The sequence below is a fragment of the Cherax quadricarinatus genome, chromosome 73 (genome assembly GCF_038502225.1).
Source record: "Cherax quadricarinatus isolate ZL_2023a chromosome 73, ASM3850222v1, whole genome shotgun sequence".
NCBI lineage: Eukaryota > Metazoa > Arthropoda > Malacostraca > Decapoda > Parastacidae > Cherax > Cherax quadricarinatus.
In genome coordinates, this window is record NC_091364.1 from 3947608 (window position 1) to 3965675 (window position 18068).

The window sequence follows — 18068 nt, forward strand, 5'->3', positions numbered from 1 at the left end:
AGAGAGACCATTATCACCACTGCCCCAGAGAGACCATCATTATCATCACTGCCCCAGAGAGACCATCATTATCATCACTGCCCCAGAGAGACCATCATTATCACCACTGCCCCAGAGAGGCCATCATTATCACCACTGCCCCAGAGAGACCATCATTATCACCACTGCCCCAGAGAGATGCGCCCCATCCCTTGCATACATATGATTGTCAAAGCATCACTGAATCGACCACTTCGAAATATTAAAAATAGTGTGTGTGTGTGTGTGTGTGTGTGTGTGTGTGTGTGTGTGTGTGTGTGTGTGTGTGTGTGTGTGTGTGTTCCAACGTACGTTAGACCTACCTAGCATGGGTCAGAAGACTTGATGCACTACTCTTCCTTACCTATGGTCTTAATTTCTGAGTCGATTGGTATCCAGCAAACAACTTATGAAGTAAATACCATCCTCCTGGCACATTAAGTGCCAACCAGAAGGCTGTTAAAAGATTTGCACTCTGGGCCGGGTTGCATGTTTCTTCTGTCTCACGAACACGTAAGATGACATGTAAATCTTACTGTCTCACGAACACGTAAGATGACATGTAAATCTTACTGTCTCACGAACACGCAAGATGACAGGTAAATCTTACTGTCTCACGAACACGCAAGATGACAGGTAAATCAGACTGTCTCACGAACACGCAAGATGACAGGTAAATCAGACTGTCTCACGAACACGCAAGATGACAGGTAAATCAGACTGTCTCACGAACACGCAAGATGACAGGTAAATCAGACTGGGGTAATTGCTGGCAAATATGAACAACTCTGAGTCCGGTAAAATACCCCCTAAGCCACCGCTTTAGATTACATAATTAGAGCCTTAATTAGCGCATTAAGCCTTAATCTGGATAATTAATCTAAAACTACCATAGTGAATCACAGTATTTATACTGAGATGTGTATGCCTCTCAGCGTATATATGTTGAGATGTGTATGCCTGTCAGCGTATATACAGTGAGGTGTATGTCTCAGTCTATATACACTGAGATGTGTATGACTGTCAGTGTATATACAGAGATATGTATGTGTCCCAGGGTATATACACTGGAATGTGTATGTCTCATTCTATATACACTGGAATGTGTATGTCTCATTCTATATACACTGAGAGGTTTATGTCTCTCAGTGTATATATGCTGAGAGGTGAATGTCTCTCAATGTATATACACTAATAGATGTCTCTTATTGTATATACACTGAGAGGTATATGTCTGTGTATATACAAGGGGAATTTACTTTAACCTCTGTTTTAAGTATCAAAGTATTCTTGACTGGTGGTGAACAGGTGACCTGTAGCCTTAATGACCCTCGTGTAGTAGACAGTCTTTAAACCCCATTAACCTACTGTAAAATGGCGTAACAACTACTTTTGGTACTGATATCGATAATTATTATTATAATAATCAAACATAAGCGCTAAACCCAGGATAAATAAATAAAAAGGGCAAGTATCCCCATACCCAGCCGTACGAGGTGTGCATCCCTAGGATAGCGCTGCTACATGTAGCGCAGGTGGGCGCTACACATTGACTGGAGGTTCGCTGGAGCGAGGGAGGTGCTGCTGAACCGGTTTTGTCTTCAAGCCTCGGACAAAACCTTCACTATGTTGCCATATATGGCAAGCCAAGAGTGTGTGAGTGAGAGAGGCGTAGCATCGGAGCGCTGAGCTGGCAACACTGCTAGCTGCATCATCCGCGTGTGAGCGATGGCAACACTGCTAGCTGTATCATCCATGTATGATGGATGGCAACACTTTTTTTTAGTTTACAATTTACAGGCTAAGAGCTGTTACCCAACCTTAGCTCATTTTCAAAGCCCAGATCTATGTAATATGTACCAGCCCCTCCCAGAATGCCACCCACAACAGTCTATTAGCACCCAGCTACTTCATTACTGCTATTACTACTACTACTACTACTAGTTGCGCTTCTAAAACTACTACTACTACTGTACTCTTTCCTGGTCTTCTCTGCCGTCTTCTCGCTAAGTTGTGAATTGACAAGTGGTCCAATATAGACCAAAACATCATCCCAGCGTCCTGTCCTGAGGCTATTTAGTGATCCTAGGTGCCTGTTTCCTACTGGGTTAACCTAAACGCAAAGAGACTTGCCCTAAACGTTTCGCCCTTCCCGTAAATCGATTTCAGCCGCACGTTCATCCAAATTTTTACGAGAGGTCCAGTCCTGGTCGCATCACAGGCATACAGAAAAAGCCATACCTGGAGGTTACCTGGAGGTTATTCCGGGGATCAACGCCCCCGCGGCCCGGTCCATGACCAGGCCTCCCGATGGATCAGGGCCTGATCAACTAGGCTGTTACTGCTGGCCGCACGCAGTCCAACGTACGAGCCACAGCCCGGCTGATCTGGCACTGACTTTAGGTATCTGTCCAGCTCTCTCTTGAAGGCAGCCAGGGGCTTATTGGCAATTCCCCTAATGCTTGATGGGAGGCTGCTGAACAGTTTTAGTGTACCAATGGCGCCCCTACTTTTTATTGGGGGCATTTTGCATCGCCTGTCCAGTCTTTTACTTTCGTAGGGAGTGATTTCTGTGTGCAGATTTGGGACCATTCCTTCCAGGATTTTCCAAGTGTAGATTATGATATATCTCTCCCTCCTGCGTTCCAACGAGTACAAGTCAAGTGTTTCCAAGCGTTCCCAGTAGTTAAGGTGCTTGACAGAACTTATACGTGCAGTAAAGGATCTCTGTACACTCTCTAGATCTGCGATTTCACCTGCATTGAATGGAGATGTTAATGTACAGCAGTATTCCAGCCTAGAGAGAACAAGTGATTTGAAAAGGATCATCATGGGCTTGGCATCTCTCGTTTTGAACGTTCTCATTATCCATCCTATCATTTTCTTTGCACGTGCGATAGTGGCACTGTTGTGATCCTTGAAAGTGAGATCCTCAGACATTACTACTCCCAGGTCCCTTACGTTATTTTTCCGCTCTATTGTATGGCCAGAGTCTGTAGTATACTCTGTTCTAGTTATTATCTCCTCCAGTTTTCCATAACGGAGTAGTTGGAATTTGTCCTCATTGAACATCATATTGTTTACCGTTGCCCACTGGAAAACTTTGTTTATATCTTCTTGGAGGTTAACCAAAATAACTCTGTAGATGCCACCAATGGATAATGGATACTTTCTGGCTTAACTGGGTTATTCTAGGTTAAATCTTCTCTTAAAAAAATACACTTATATCCCTAGGATAAAGTACCTAAACCCAAGCGTTGTGTAAGTTTAATAATACGTAATACACACACACACACACACACACACACACACACACACACACACACACACACACACACACACACACACACACACACACACACACACACACACACACACACACAGGGATGTTAAGAAGTATTTCTTCAGTTACAGAGTAGTCAGGAAGTGGATACTTTGGGAAGCGATGTAGTGGAGGCAGGATCCATACATAGCTTTAAGAAGAGGTATGATAAAGCTCATGGAGCGGGGAGAGTGACCCAGTAGCGGCCAGTGAAGAGGCGGGCCCAGGAGTTGTGAATCGACCTCTGCAACCACAACTAGGTCAGTACACACACACACACACACACACACACACACACACACACACACACACACACACACACACACACACACACACACACACACAAATAACTCGTACATAGGAAAGAGGAGCTTACGACGACGTTTCGGTCCGACTTGGACCATTTACAAAGTCACAGTGACTTTGTAAATGGTTCAAGTCGGACCGAAACGTCGTCGTGAGCTCCTGTTTCCTATGTGCGGGTTGTGTTTGTATTGTTCCAGTCACGGTATTGTGCCTTGTTTGTTCTTTTCTATATGCATGTGTGTATGTATGTGTGTGATACGCTCTACACAGAAGGAAACATCACTTAATGAAGTGTTACACAGAGAGAAACATGGCTTATAAAGCGCCACATAGAGCGAAACATCGTCCCAATAAAAGCTTGTTCTGCAACCTGTCTCCCTCTTCATACTCCCCACAAAACCTTTTGTATAAAGAAAAAAGTGAATGGTGGGTGTGAATGCGGGAGTGACCGGGCAGAAAGAAGCCAGCAGAATGCAACCAGCCATTGCAATGGTAAGTGCCATTCATTGCTTCTGGGGAGGGTGAAGCCATGTTAAGTCACACCCCAGAACACTTGGCGGGGGTTGCCTGGAAGGTACCTGATTCGAGACACTGCAGCAACTCTTCCTCTTCCTCGATTCAAAACTCTGAATGGGCACACGCCCTCATCACCATCAGCCAGGCTGTCGTGCCTGCGTTGGACAGTGTGTTACTAGTTAAGTTTAGGTACAGGTACACGTAAGTACATCATAGTGAAAATTACATAGGTTAACCCCATAAAAGTCAAAGTGATTTATTTCCATTGGGATACACAAACATTTACTGATCTAAGAACTATTAAGAAATACTTGTAAGCTGGGTTGTGGTTCGTACGTCAGTTTGCGTGCCGCCAGCAGTAACAGTCTGGTTGATCAGACCCTGATCCACCACGAGGCCTGGTTTCAGACCGAGCCGTGGGGGCGTTGACCCCTGAAACCCTCTCCAGGTATACTCCAGGTAATACTGAATGCAAGTAGAATTTAGTAAGAGCTACCTGATATCTTACATGTGTATGAGACAGTAAGGAAAGACCAGGAATCCTACCCAGAGTAAGAAAAGTTAAACAGACTCTCACTTCAACAGGAATGACAGGAAAACTGTGGAAATGTCTATTCAAGTCTCTAACAAACCAATTATAATAATGCTGGCAGAATTACCGTCAATGTGTTGGGTAAAAGGACACACCAATACTCTCTTCCACATAACTTAGACAAGAACATTAACCGCAGATTCGTATCAACTATAGCAAAGCATACCAAAATAAGTATGAAAGTTATCCCACTAGAAGACACAGATATAAACATTCCAGCACAAACCTTCCAATAGTCAAATGAAAATAACATGACGTTCAGTGGCGATAGATTTCAGCTGATGAAGTTTGGGAATCAATCACAGTATTCAGAACTCAGTCAACTCGTGAGCACAGAACATAATGAAACAGGTATGGCTTGGGAATAATTATGTCAAGAGGATATGTCATTTCGAAAAAGCCATAAGACAAACGCAGCAAAGACCAGGACAATGACAGAGTGACTTATGACTCACGAAATCGTAATGACACGATTGCAAAACTTGCATTTGTGGTCACAGTGGTGCCTATGCTAACCTTCCTATGGTGTAGAAATATACCTAGCTGGATGAATCTTATTGTGGCAAGCTGGTCCAGTGGCTAACCCGACGGTCTGGAGTTTTGAGACTCTCTGATCGCGGGTTCAAACCCCGCCCGTGGTATGGTTTTTTCACCTGTTTTCCCAGGACTTGAATAATAATATTTTGTGCTCACAGAGCCCTTCAAAGCAGGAGAGACAGCAGAGCTGGAAAATGTAAAGCTCGTATACTGCCCTCACAAGAGTCAACAAACCATCAAATCTATTGGGAACACCTTAAACAACTTTCTCCGATGTGTTGGTTATTTCTGTATTGTTCCAGTCACGGTATTGTGCTTCTTTGTTCTTCTTCAAAGAACTTGGATTGTTCTCTCTGGAAACAAAGAAGAGATATCTGATATGGAAAAAAATGCTTGAAAAAACTTAGAATTTAAAATTAGGAAATATCAAGGTTTTTAACATGTTAAAAAGGGATTCGTACATAAACATACCATTGGAAATCATAGAGTTATATCAGTGATAGATGGAACTGAGATAAAAGATGGGATTCTTCATCTTATAAGCCATCTTACTTATCCGTATCCTTCTTACCTATCTCAACCATTTCCTACCTATCCCTCAACCCCGTTAATGTATCTTTATCCAACATTACCTATCCTTCCCTTACCAAACTCCGACTATCCTTATCTATGATTCACCCTCTTTTTACTCATCTCTCTTATCCTCCGCTCCCACTTACCTATTCCATATTCTTATCTCTTAAATGTTACTTACCTTAAGTATCTCCTAATCCTCATTTGCCAATTTCTCGTCCATTCTCAGCTAATCTCCATTCTTATTCCCTTGTTCCCCACCCTCCCTACCTGGAGGTTACCTGGAGGTTATTCCGGGGATCAACGCCCCCGCGGCCCGGTCCATGACCAGGCCTCCCGATGGATCAGGGCCTGATCAACTAGGCTGTTACTGCTGGCCGCACGCAGTCCAACGTACGAGCCACAGCCCGGTTGATCCGGCTGATCCAGCTGACGCTACTGAATTCCCCCAGCTCGGGCTGATACATTTTAACAGTATGTATGTGACCTATGTAATGGAATATGACAGGGAAACACAGCTATCTTTTGTTCCCACAATGTAACTATCACACAGAATAGTGTAGCAGCACACTGCGGATGTTCCCACTGCGTAACTATCAGACCATGGAAGCCACACACTGCGGATGTATTTAAACCTGTCTCTACCTCTCCCCCCCCCAAAAAAAAAATAGCAAGGTACGAGAGCTATTATCAGGTATTGATAACATATAACAAGATAACAATACGAACAAGACGCGAATTATATAGAACAGTATTTTATGACCGATTTATACTTTTTGGAGAACTGGAGGTGAGGTTTAATTCGAGGAAGGGGAGAGGGTAGCGGGCCACCAACAGTAACAGCCCGGTTGACCAGGCAAGCACCAGACGAGCCTGGCCCATGGCCGGGCTCCAGGAGTAGAGAAACTCTGGAAACTCATAAAGATTATATTAAAGGTAAAGGCAAGGTTCTCCTCACATCCTTGGAGGATACACACACACACACACACACACACACACACACACACACACACACACACACACACACACACACACACACACACACACAGGTGGGAGACAAGACTCAGCATTTACCTCAATGATTAGCCTGGCTACTGTATGCTGGCCGCAGGGCATCACAGCCCGCCTGATCAGCCACCCACTGCAAGAACTCGTCTGGTCCACCTCTCAAGACTTCTTTGTTCCTGCAATATGCAACCCGTTCTCGTTGCATAATAAGCGTTCATTTTACAACGAAATTACTCCGGTGACTTTCCATAACAATACGTCAATTTCTGCACGCTCTGGAGGTAATGTTATTATACATTATTTCTTACATATGGTTCATTGTTAATAACGAAAATAACATACAGGCTTTTTCCGTCTGGCAGCGCGAAATGCTGTAGCCGTTTACAGCGTTGGTAATCGTACGCTCTTCTCGGAGGAGGAAATTCTCCCCGCTGCCAGATTATACCCTCAATTTTATGTAATTAGTAGATTGATTATATGCAAATATATGAAAATGGGTAGTAGGTTGGTAGACAACAATCATCCAGGGAGGCACTACCATCCTGCCATACAAGTATGGCAGGATGGTAGATAGTAGATAACCCCCCCCCTGAAGGGGGGCTCTTTGACGCTAGTGAGGGGCTCTTGATCTAAGGAATTGGATATGTGCCCCAGTTCCCTGAATTGAGCCTGAATACCTTCCCTCCCCCCCCCACCCATATGCGTTTTATAACCCTACGGGTTTAGTGCTTCCCCATGATTATAATAATAATAATAATAATGGTAGATAACCATCCCGGGTGGTAGTTATACCTGCCAGTAACTGGTAGTTTATAAAAAGTAATGAGTTATAACTACCCTTTGTGAGTAATTAACACTATTGGTTAAGTCTGACCTGTGTCAGTGTGTCAGGAGTGGCGGCAGCTACGTCATGCAAAATAACTATACTTATTATGTAATAAAGTTGGTAGAATTACCGACAATATGTAAAGTAAAAGGACACAAGTGCAACTAATGTGACAATTTATTGTGGCAACGTTTCGCTCTCCAGGAGCTTTATCAAGCCATTACAAACAATACATGGACACAGAGGGTATATATAGGCTCAGAGTGAGCCTATATATACCCTCTGTGTCCATGTATTGTTTGTAATGGCTTGATAAAGCTCCTGGAGAGCGAAACGTCGCCACAATAAATTGTCACATTAGTTGCACTTATGTCCTTTTACTTTACATACTTATTATTACGGGGGAGCGCTAAATCCGTAGGGGTTATTCATTGCCTGTTGGGGAGGGGGAGAGGATACAAGGCTCTCGGGCTTAATTCTGGGAAGTGGCGCATCAAGGAACCTGCTTCGAGTGGGGGGACTATACTTGTTATATTATTTATAATGTAACAATTATTCAACGCAGGTATAATAGTTCACAGCCAATACCGGTAGTTTTAAGCTTGGGTACTGACTGGGGCATTGAGACACATGTGCAATTCCTGGGTGTTTTTAATTCACATGTGCAACATATGGTGTATCTCTAGGTACTGACTGGGGCATTGAGACACATGTGCAATTCCTGGGTGTTTTTAATTCACATGTGCAACATATGGTGTATCTCTAGGTACTGACTGGGGCATTGAGACACTTGTGCAATTCCTGGGTATTTTTAATTCACATGTGCAACATATGGTGTATCTCTAGGTACTGACTGGGGCATTGAGACACTTGTGCAATTCCTGGGTATTTTTAATTCACATGTGCAACATATGGTGTATCTCTAGGTACTGACTGGGGCATTGAGACATGTGCAATTCCTGGGTGTTTTTAATTCACATGTGCAACATATGGTGTATCTCTACTGCATATGTGTAACACTTGGGTATCCATAATACACATGTGTCTAATACCTTTAACTTTTGGGTATTGTATACGATTATGTTAATGATACTAACGGGAATGGGGGTGACCTGCACAACCCCCCACCACAGTTTACTCTATGTTTATTATGCACCCCATACCCATCCTTTGGGTGGTGGTCAAAAGATTACAGAGGTACATAATGGGTCCAGGGACTGTACCTCAACATTACAGAGGTGCATAATGGGTCCAGGGACTGGGCAGCAAAGTTTTTGATAGCTGAACAAGTTACAGTGGTAATGAACAATTTACACCCCCCATAGTTTCCGTCCTGACTGCGGGGAGGACCGAGTTAGTGTGATCCAGTGTTTGAAGACTTGTCAGGATGGACCTGAGACTGACGTTCGGAGAACCTCTGATATAGTCACACCCGTAGGCCTCCTGCAGTGTTCCTCGTTTATGTTCTTATTTAAAGGGGTGGACCGGTAAGCCAGTGGAAGGCCTCGGTCAGATGACCAAAAGCTCCAGTGGCGGGTCGTCATGTCTGGAGCATTTAACGTCAGTTGTCAGTTAAGTACAATCACCTATTGTTCAAGTTTAATTAAGAGATAACGTAATCATGAGGCGTCCCCTAGCTCGGTTGGTAGCGCACTCAGCTCACACATTGAATTCCTGATTCGATCCCCGGTACGGGTGGAACTTCGGGCGTATTTCCTCAAGACACCAGCTAGCAGTAAAATAGTCCCCAAGTGGTGTGGGTCGCATCCTGGGGACAAAATTAACCTAATTTGCCAGAAACGCTCCTCATAACCAAGGTCTTTCTAAACAGTATGTCACTGACGTCAGCTATGGCTTGTACAAGTTGTATCATGTACCTATAAACATAAATATTATTACATCAGTATTTTCGAGGAAGTATTCTTGCTCAGTTCCTATATATATATTTTTTTTAATTTACCATTTCAAAATTTTATTTTCACTGTATATTATTTCAAATTCTTCATTATACACGTGGAAATCATTGACCTGAATTATTATTATTATTATTATTATTATTATTATTATTATTATAAAAAAGAAGCGCTAAGCCACAAGGGCTATACAGCGCTGCCATTGGCCTGAAGCACCACAGATGCTGCAGTATACTGTTCCAGGATGATTCGTAACAATCATCCAGGGTAGCATTATCATCCTCCTATACAGGGTAGGCCAAAAGTAGGCTCACACTTAGTAGATATGCACTTAACTCCTGAACCTGCTCGGCATTTTTACACTTCCAGTTCTATTTTAGTATTGGAATAATGGTTTGGATAAATTCAATCGAAAACGTGAAGAAATAGTGAAACAACTAAGCCTACTTGATAGCAACGTAATTATCCAGGGAAGCACTATTATCCTGCCATGTAACTGAAACATACACACACAGGTATTAGACTTAAGAATGTCGTGTGGCATGCCTCGAGATTTGTATCGATCAAGATTTATGGACTGATGGCTAAGGACAGATTACCTCAAACTTTTCATTTTCCACCGTTGTGTGTTTTGGACTCAAAAAGCCACTGGTTGGCGTTTCCAGAATAAAGATTATCGAATGTTGCCCAAAGTGTCTCCATTATCATGCTGGAAGATCTCATTCCTAGTTCTTCATGGCACAGTGGGAGAGCTGCTGGATGCTGTTTTCATTGGCAGCGAAGAGTTACGACCTTTCATTAAAGTTATTCCATATTCATTGGCAGAGGGACAAGAGCTATACTCCGTCACTGTGTGTGGGGTGTAAGCCATTGTGACACTCTTCTTTATTCCCGTGTCGTGAAGAGGACTCAGCTTTGAGTTAATGAAAGGGCTGGACACACTGACTGTGTCTTAGATCAAGAGGCTTCAACTTCAAGAGTCCTTTGGATGTGTCCCTCCTTTCTTCTTCTTCCCTTCCTTCTCCATTCCTTTTTTACATTCCTTTTCTTTCATCATATCTTCTTCTGTTTCCCCACCCCTTACTTCCCTCCTATATTTTTCTCTTCCATTTATCTGTTCCGTCCTCTCCCATTCTATCCTCTCCTCCAATTCTTCCTCCCCTCCATTCCTTCTCCAGTTCTCCTTACGATACTCTTTCACTCCTTATACCACTGGCTCGCTGTTCTTAAAATTCCTTTATTTTTTGGCCCTTGATGCCGGTGAAGGATTCTTGATCCAAGGACGTAGATAAACCCTCCCTCGGATCAAATCGGATTGCCTCCCGTTCCCCAAGCGTTACATGATCCCTAAGAGTTTAGCGTTCCGTAGAAATGTAATATTTTTTTCACATAGACATCTGTCCTGCTCTCAGCTATTCTTTCCAACACAACCTCACTAACGATGGCGAATCAGACATGCGACTGGGTTCATGAGTAAGACAGATGTGTAACTGTTGGGTATCTCTACGGTTGAAACGTTTCTCCAACACAGTAAGCTTCTTTAGTCAAATACAGATGCAGTCGGTATAGTAGTGAAATGAAGACGTAATCAGTCCATCAATTTTGGAGAAATAGTATTTGAGGTGGTCAGTCCCTCAGCTTAGAGAAGAGCTAATGGTCTGGAACGATATCACGAGCTGAACTCTTAAACCAGGCTGAAGAACTGACCATTCCAAATACTAGTTCTCCAAGGTTGGACTGATTACATTTTACTACTACTACACCTATTGCTTGAGGTAATCAGTCCCTCAGCCTGGAGTCGATGTAGTCATTCTAAGGAATACAGATCGAGGGACTTCACATGAAGTCAGATTTGACAAATTCGGAATTAAAAAGGGCACTGGAAAGAGATGAAGGTGAATAAAGCTTCTAAGTATCGATACTGGAGCAATATACTGGGTAGGTACAGTTAGAGAGCGTGGTTGTCAGCGGAGAGAGGATCAAGTCTTCACTGGTAATTGGCTTGAATGACCCACACGGGTTTACCGCGTTACACTGTGTAATCATCCTCCCAACTCTTCCTCTCCTCCATGGCTTACTGTCATCCTCCTTCCCCATACATTCCTTCCTTTTCGACCATTACATCCTGCCTTCTATGGGCCAGTACGCCTGCTGCAGTGTTCCTTTATTCTTACGCTTATTCTTGCCTTTATCTTCAACTCATTCTCCTCTTTTCAACTCATTCCGTTTCTATTTCTTGCTCCTCCTTTACACTATTTTTATGCCTTTCTTCTTCGTCTCCTTTGCTATTTCTTCCTCGCCTTTCCTTGTCCGGGAAGGAGTGTAGAGCTGGGAGAGTCTCTACATCCCTTGACTTGTACACACAAATAATACACGACAGTCTTTAAATTAGACTGGAAAGTGATAACCTCGGGGTGAACTTCCCAAGTACTCTCCTGTCTGTCCCAGTGTGGTGTACCTGTAAGTCCAGGCAAGGTAGTGCTAGAAGCGAGATGTGTCAGCCTGAGCTGGGAGACTTCAGTAGTGTCAGCCTTAGCTGGGAGACATCAGTAGTGTCAGCCTGAGCTGGGAGACTTCAGTAGTGTCAGCCTTAGCTGGGAGACTTCAGTAGTGTCAGCCTGAGCTGGGAGACTTCAGTAGTGTCAGCCTGAGCTGGGGCTTCAGTAGTGTCAGCCTGAGCTGGGACTTCAGTAGTGTCAGCCTGAGCTGGGAGACTTCAGTAGTGTCAGCCTGAGCTGGGAGACTTCAGTAGTGTCAGCCTGAGCTGGGACTTCAGTAGTGTCAGCCTGAGCTGGGAGACTTCAGTAGTGTCAGCCTGAGCTGGGAGACTTCAGTAGTGTCAGCCTGAGCTGGGAGACTTCAGTAGTGTCAGCCTGAGCTGGGAGACTTCAGTAGTGTCAGCCTGAGCTGGGAGACTTCAGTAGTGCCAGCCTGAGCTGGGAGACTTCAGTAGTGCCAGCCTGAGCTGGGAGACTTCAGTAGTGTCAGCCTGAGCTGGGAGACTTCAGGTTTGATTCACTGTGAAGCTCATGTCTCGATTATTCGGATCAAGAGTCGTTCACCTGCATGAAGACATCCCCCCTTGTATAAGGGTCAAGAGCTAGAGTTCATCTCTCCCCTCAAACTCATATAGTTAACGAAGCAAGAAATCATTATCCTCTTCTTTTTGAACCACGGAAACAAGTGGATGAGGACACACACACACACACACACACACACACACACACACACACACACACACACACACACACACACACACACAACAATAACAACACTGCGACTAGCCAAGGACTCGAACCCATGTGGTTTTGGCGTGCCTCATGGTGAGGGAAAAATCACATGACGCTCTAACCCACAGGACCACCAAAGGATCTGGTGGTCCTGTGGGTTAGAGCGTCATGTGACTTTCGCTCACCATGAGGCACGCCAAAACCACATGGGTTCGAGTCCTTGGCTAGTCGCAGTGTCTTAAATGCCACTCGTTCGTGGTTACAATAATACGCTCGTCTTGCCGAATAAGGCAAGCGAAAATTTGTGTATGCAATAATTTTGCAAAAAAACATTCTGAACCTAACGAAAAAAGTACATTTCATTGTGCTTATTTATTAAATTGCAAACTTATTTAAAATATATTTAGTTGGATTAGGCTAAATTAAATTGTGCTTGTTACAATAAGGTTAGGTAAATTTTCTAAGGTTCCTTTCGTACAAAATCATTAATTTTTACATTAACATAAATGAAAAAGATATATCTTTAAACGTATAATAGAAAATTTTAAAAAGGCCTTAATTTTAAACGAGTTCTTTCTAATTGACCAGTTTTACCTATTCGGCATTATATATATATATATATATATATATATATATATATATATATATCTATATATATATATATATATATATATATATATATATATATATATATATAATGTGTGTGTGTGTGTGTGTGTGTATTTGTGTGTGTGTAAATCATTTGGACCAGAGCCTCAAGCAAGGATGCAGCAAGTTACGGTAAGAACACATCTACTGAATACTAATGCGGGCAGTTTTGTTTGTAGGGGGGGGGAGGGAAGGGAGGCATAGGGGGGAGGGGCCTGCCCGCGGCCTTGCCCCTCCCTGGGCATTTAATACCCTATGAACCTTCCTCATATCAGGCAGTGTTATGCAGTCTGAGCCACCAGTCAATACACGCAGGTTTAAAATACGAAATATTCATTTTTGATCATGTACTAGAAGTACCGTGCTGGTCTTGTCAACCCAGCTATTTTTACCTGTGATTTACCTGTGACATGTGTCGGGTATTTTTTTTTTCTCTCAAGGGTCCTGATGACTGCCTGATCCATCAGGCTGTTGATGTAGAGCTTTTTTTTTTTCGTTGAAACCTTAATAGATCCCCACTCCTTTTATAAGCCCCCCATCCCACCATGGTCTCAAACCGAGCCGCGGGAGCGTTGACCCCCGAAACCATCTCCAGGTAAACTCCAGGTAAACCCCACTATTTTCTCGTTAATATATAATGCCGCATTTTTTAGGTAATACGAGGCGCCAGTTTTTGTTTCGTTAATACCAAATCTTTTTGCTGATACCGATACACAATATTAGATCCATACCGATACTTTGGCACATCCCTAGTTGATATATGGGATCCCAGTGGATTTAAATCGGGTCTAATGAAAATGTCTCCCTAAAGGAGATAGTATTAAGAATTATGATTCTTCTTAGATAAATGCTCATCTTCTTTTTACTCTATTACAGTATGTAAACAAGGATGGGTTTACCGGGTTCTCGACCAAAATAATAATAAAATATATATGGAATAACGGCTGTAAGTCGATCAGTGGTAGAAGGGAAAATGTGCAAAAAAAAGGATTTTTTTTGTTCTGCCATTAAAAATTTGCGTCATGAAGAATGTGTATAACTTTCTTGAAAACAGCTAGAGAGAGAGAGAGAGAGAGAGACAGACAGAGAGAGACAGAGACAGAGAGAGAGAGAGAGAGACAGAGAGAGACAGAGAGAGACAGAGACAGAGAGACAGAGAGACAGAGAGAGAGACAGAGAGAGAGACAGAGAGAGAGACAGAGAGAGAGAGAGAGAGAGAGAGACAGAGAGAGAGACAGAGAGAGAGACAGAGAGACAGAGAGAGACAGAGAGAGAGAGAGACAGAGAGAGAGACAGAGAGAGAGAGAGACAGAGAGAGAGACAGAGAGAGAGAGAGAGAGACAGAGAGAGACAGAGAGAGAGAGAGACAGAGAGAGAGACAGAGAGAGAGAGAGACAGAGAGAGAGAGAGAGAGAGAGAGAGAGAGAGAGAGAGAGACAGAGAAAGAGAGAGACAGAGACAGAGAGAGAGAGAGACAGAGAGAGAGACAGAGAGAGAGACAGAGAGAGAGACAGACAGAGAGAGAGAGAGACAGAGAGAGAGACAGAGAGAGAGAGAGAGACAGAGAGAGAGAGAGACAGAGAGAGAGAGACAGAGAGAGAGAGAGACAGAGAGAGAGAGAGAGAGAGGTAGGTAGGTTTATTATCAAAACCAAACGCTAAAGCCTGAGAGAGAGAGAAACAATCCTCTGTCTCGACTTTAAAATCTTTGTGATCCTGTGGAGACATTTTCTGTCTATGGGTCATTCATCAGGAATATTAAAAGCAAACTTTCACCATACATGACTGTTACACATCTATGCAGTTGCAATATATTACAGTCCCATGCATAAACTGAGGGTGAAATACAGTGCGATTTATTTCCATTACGGTCGATATGCATCAGTAATAATACGAAATTTATGACCAAAGAGAAATATAATAATTTGCATACACTTTTTTCGTCAACACAACTGACTTCTTTGATTAGTTGGAAAAGAGATAAGTATGTTTATTTAGGCACAGGTACACGTAAATACAATTAACATACATAGTGTAAATTATGTAAGATAATCCAAAAAAATCAGATTAAGTTATTTATTTCCACTGGAATCCATGAGATGCAAAATACAAAGAAGACTGGAAGTGACGTACATTACTATGCATGATAAATGTCCCTGGGGTCTAAAATGGTATCGATTAATTTTGATGGTATCGGCATCGATGGGTATTGGCTAACTTTGATAACATTGGTATCAGCCTAAACTGGAGTATTGGTATCAGCCTAAACTGGAGTATTGGTATCAGCCAATTTTTTTTATATAAACCCAGTCAAGGACCCCAATGGGTTACCTTATGTAATTTACACTATGTATGATAATTGTATTTATGTATACCTGTAGCTAAATAACTTACTACAGGATCCCAGGAGCGAAACGTTTCACATAAAGGTACTGTATTTTTTTATATGGTGTCTAAATTCCAATTACGTGATGGTATCATATACCATGTTAACTCCTCTGGTATTGCAATATTTGTCTACGTCTGGTTGTGACTTGATATAGTTCACTATGTGAGCGAAACGTTGCTAATAAGGAGTCGCGTTATATTGTGTGACTTTTTTTGATTTGTATTACGGACTCTTATTTAAAATTATCAGCTTTATTTCCCCACACAGGTATTAACTATCAGCTTTATTTCCCCACACAGGTATTAACTATCAGCTTTATTTCCCCACACAGGTATTAACTATCAGCTTTATTTCCCCACACAGGTATTAACTATCAGCTTTATTTCCCCACACAGGTATTAACTATCAGCTTTATTTCCCCACACAGGTATTAATTATCAGCTTTATTTCCCCACACAGGTATTAACTATCAGCTTTATTTCCCCACACAGGTATTAACTATCAGCTTTATTTCCCCACACAGGTATTAACTATCAGCTTTATTTCCATACATATTTATAAACAGTATCTAAAGAATAATCACAATGGAAATGAGCCAATCTGTTGGGTTTTCTTGGGTTTAATGTATATAATTTACCGTTAACAAACAAATTAGGAATTTATTGGAATCATTGCATTAATTCGTCAAAAATAGTAAAAAAGTGAATTATTGCTGTTTTCGATATTTTTATTATTATTATTATTATTATTATTATTAAAGTTAAAGGTTTTTATAATGTTTCATTATCTTTTTATTTATTGAAGAATCAGAGGAAAAAATGTTAATGCAGGCTATTCAGGCTTTGGGTAGAAGTCGTTTTGATAAGGACCTGCCTTGTATGGGCCAGTAGGCCTTCTGCAGTGTTCCTCCATTATTATGTTCTTATACACACATGTCATCATCAGACTGAAGAAATGCTCAAGAGGTCTGGAAAAAAAGGGAAGGCAAAGACCACGTGCAGGAAGGCTCAGGGAGGCCTACTTAAGCCCACCTGTGTCGTTACCTGTTCAGGTCCAACCCTCACCCACTCCACACCCACATACCCACACCTCCGTAAGTCAGTCTTAAACAGTCACTCAGCAATCCATCACTGCGTTAGGAAGCTCCATAAATATTTAATACCCATCGATATTAAATATTCAACTACTTGTGGTTCCCCAGTGATGGACGTGATCCTCCAGGTACTGAAGCCTGACATGACCCACTGAGATGATCACGGAGCACATGGATGAAGGAGGGCATCCGGGAAACGTTTAAATGTGCGTGAGAGGCACGGGTATGAACTAGATCAAGGTATGTGGGCAGCGACGGCTGGGTATCATTCTCACCTGGAACTCCAGCTCGTACTGATCATCACCCTCGTTCCTCTTGCCTTCTAAACTATCCACATGATTAATAAAATTCTGAAGTACAGTCCTTAGAGGTAATTTTCCTTCCCTCATCCCATGGTATGGGTTGGGGCTATAGAAGCTAACCCCTTCAATAAACACATTAAGTGATCGCACACATACACCCTTACACTACACAGGTCATACACACACTGAGGCGCCGCAGGCTGGGGTGCTAGCCACGCCATCTCTCGGTTGGAATGTTCATTATAACCACTACGAAAGAAAACAGACGGAGGGTAGACTGCATGCAATGTGAGAAATCGTATTACTGTGATGTTTATATCCCTCAAGGGGGCTCTTGATCTAGGGAACTGGATGTGTGCTCCAGTTCTCTGAATTAAACCTGAATGCCTTCCATAACCCCCCCACACAGGCGCTGTATAATTCCTACGGATTTAGTGATCCCCGTGATAATGATAAATGTGATGTGGGTTAGCTAACCAGACGTGTTTCAATCGCAGTGCGATCCTAGAGAAGACGTCCCTGTGCGCAGGAACTCAGGTGACTTGTGCTGCAATGCACGCAGGAGACATAAGAACCTGGGATGGAAATATGTCACGTTGTCTGACTTTTTATGGGTTATCCTATTTAATTTACACATGTACTAACTATAATAATTTGTGTAACCGTATTTATTGTAACTGTACCTAAATAAACTTACTATTAAGGCCAAGGGACTGATCACCTCAAAATTACCTCTCCGCTTCAATGTCTAAATTACTGAAATTTCCTTTGTAATTCGACTGATGAAGCAATAAAT

The 18068-nt window shown here is 42.6% G+C and overlaps 1 protein-coding gene across 4 annotated transcripts in view; it reads right to left on the minus strand.

Moving 5' to 3' along the window:
* Nucleotides 1–17445, minus strand: part of LOC128701179 (uncharacterized) — a 185745-nt gene extending 168300 nt beyond the window's left edge. For all 4 annotated transcript variants that reach the window (XR_011394034.1, XR_011394035.1, XR_011394036.1 and 1 more), the window contains exon 1: nucleotides 17246–17445. Coding sequence is in view for 1 of the 4 variants with exons in the window: in XM_070100552.1 (XP_069956653.1) it covers nucleotides 17246–17359 (114 nt within the window). In the remaining 3 variants the exon portion in view is untranslated. The remainder of the gene's footprint in view (nucleotides 1–17245) is intronic.
* Between the last annotated feature and the right edge of the window lie 623 nt (nucleotides 17446–18068).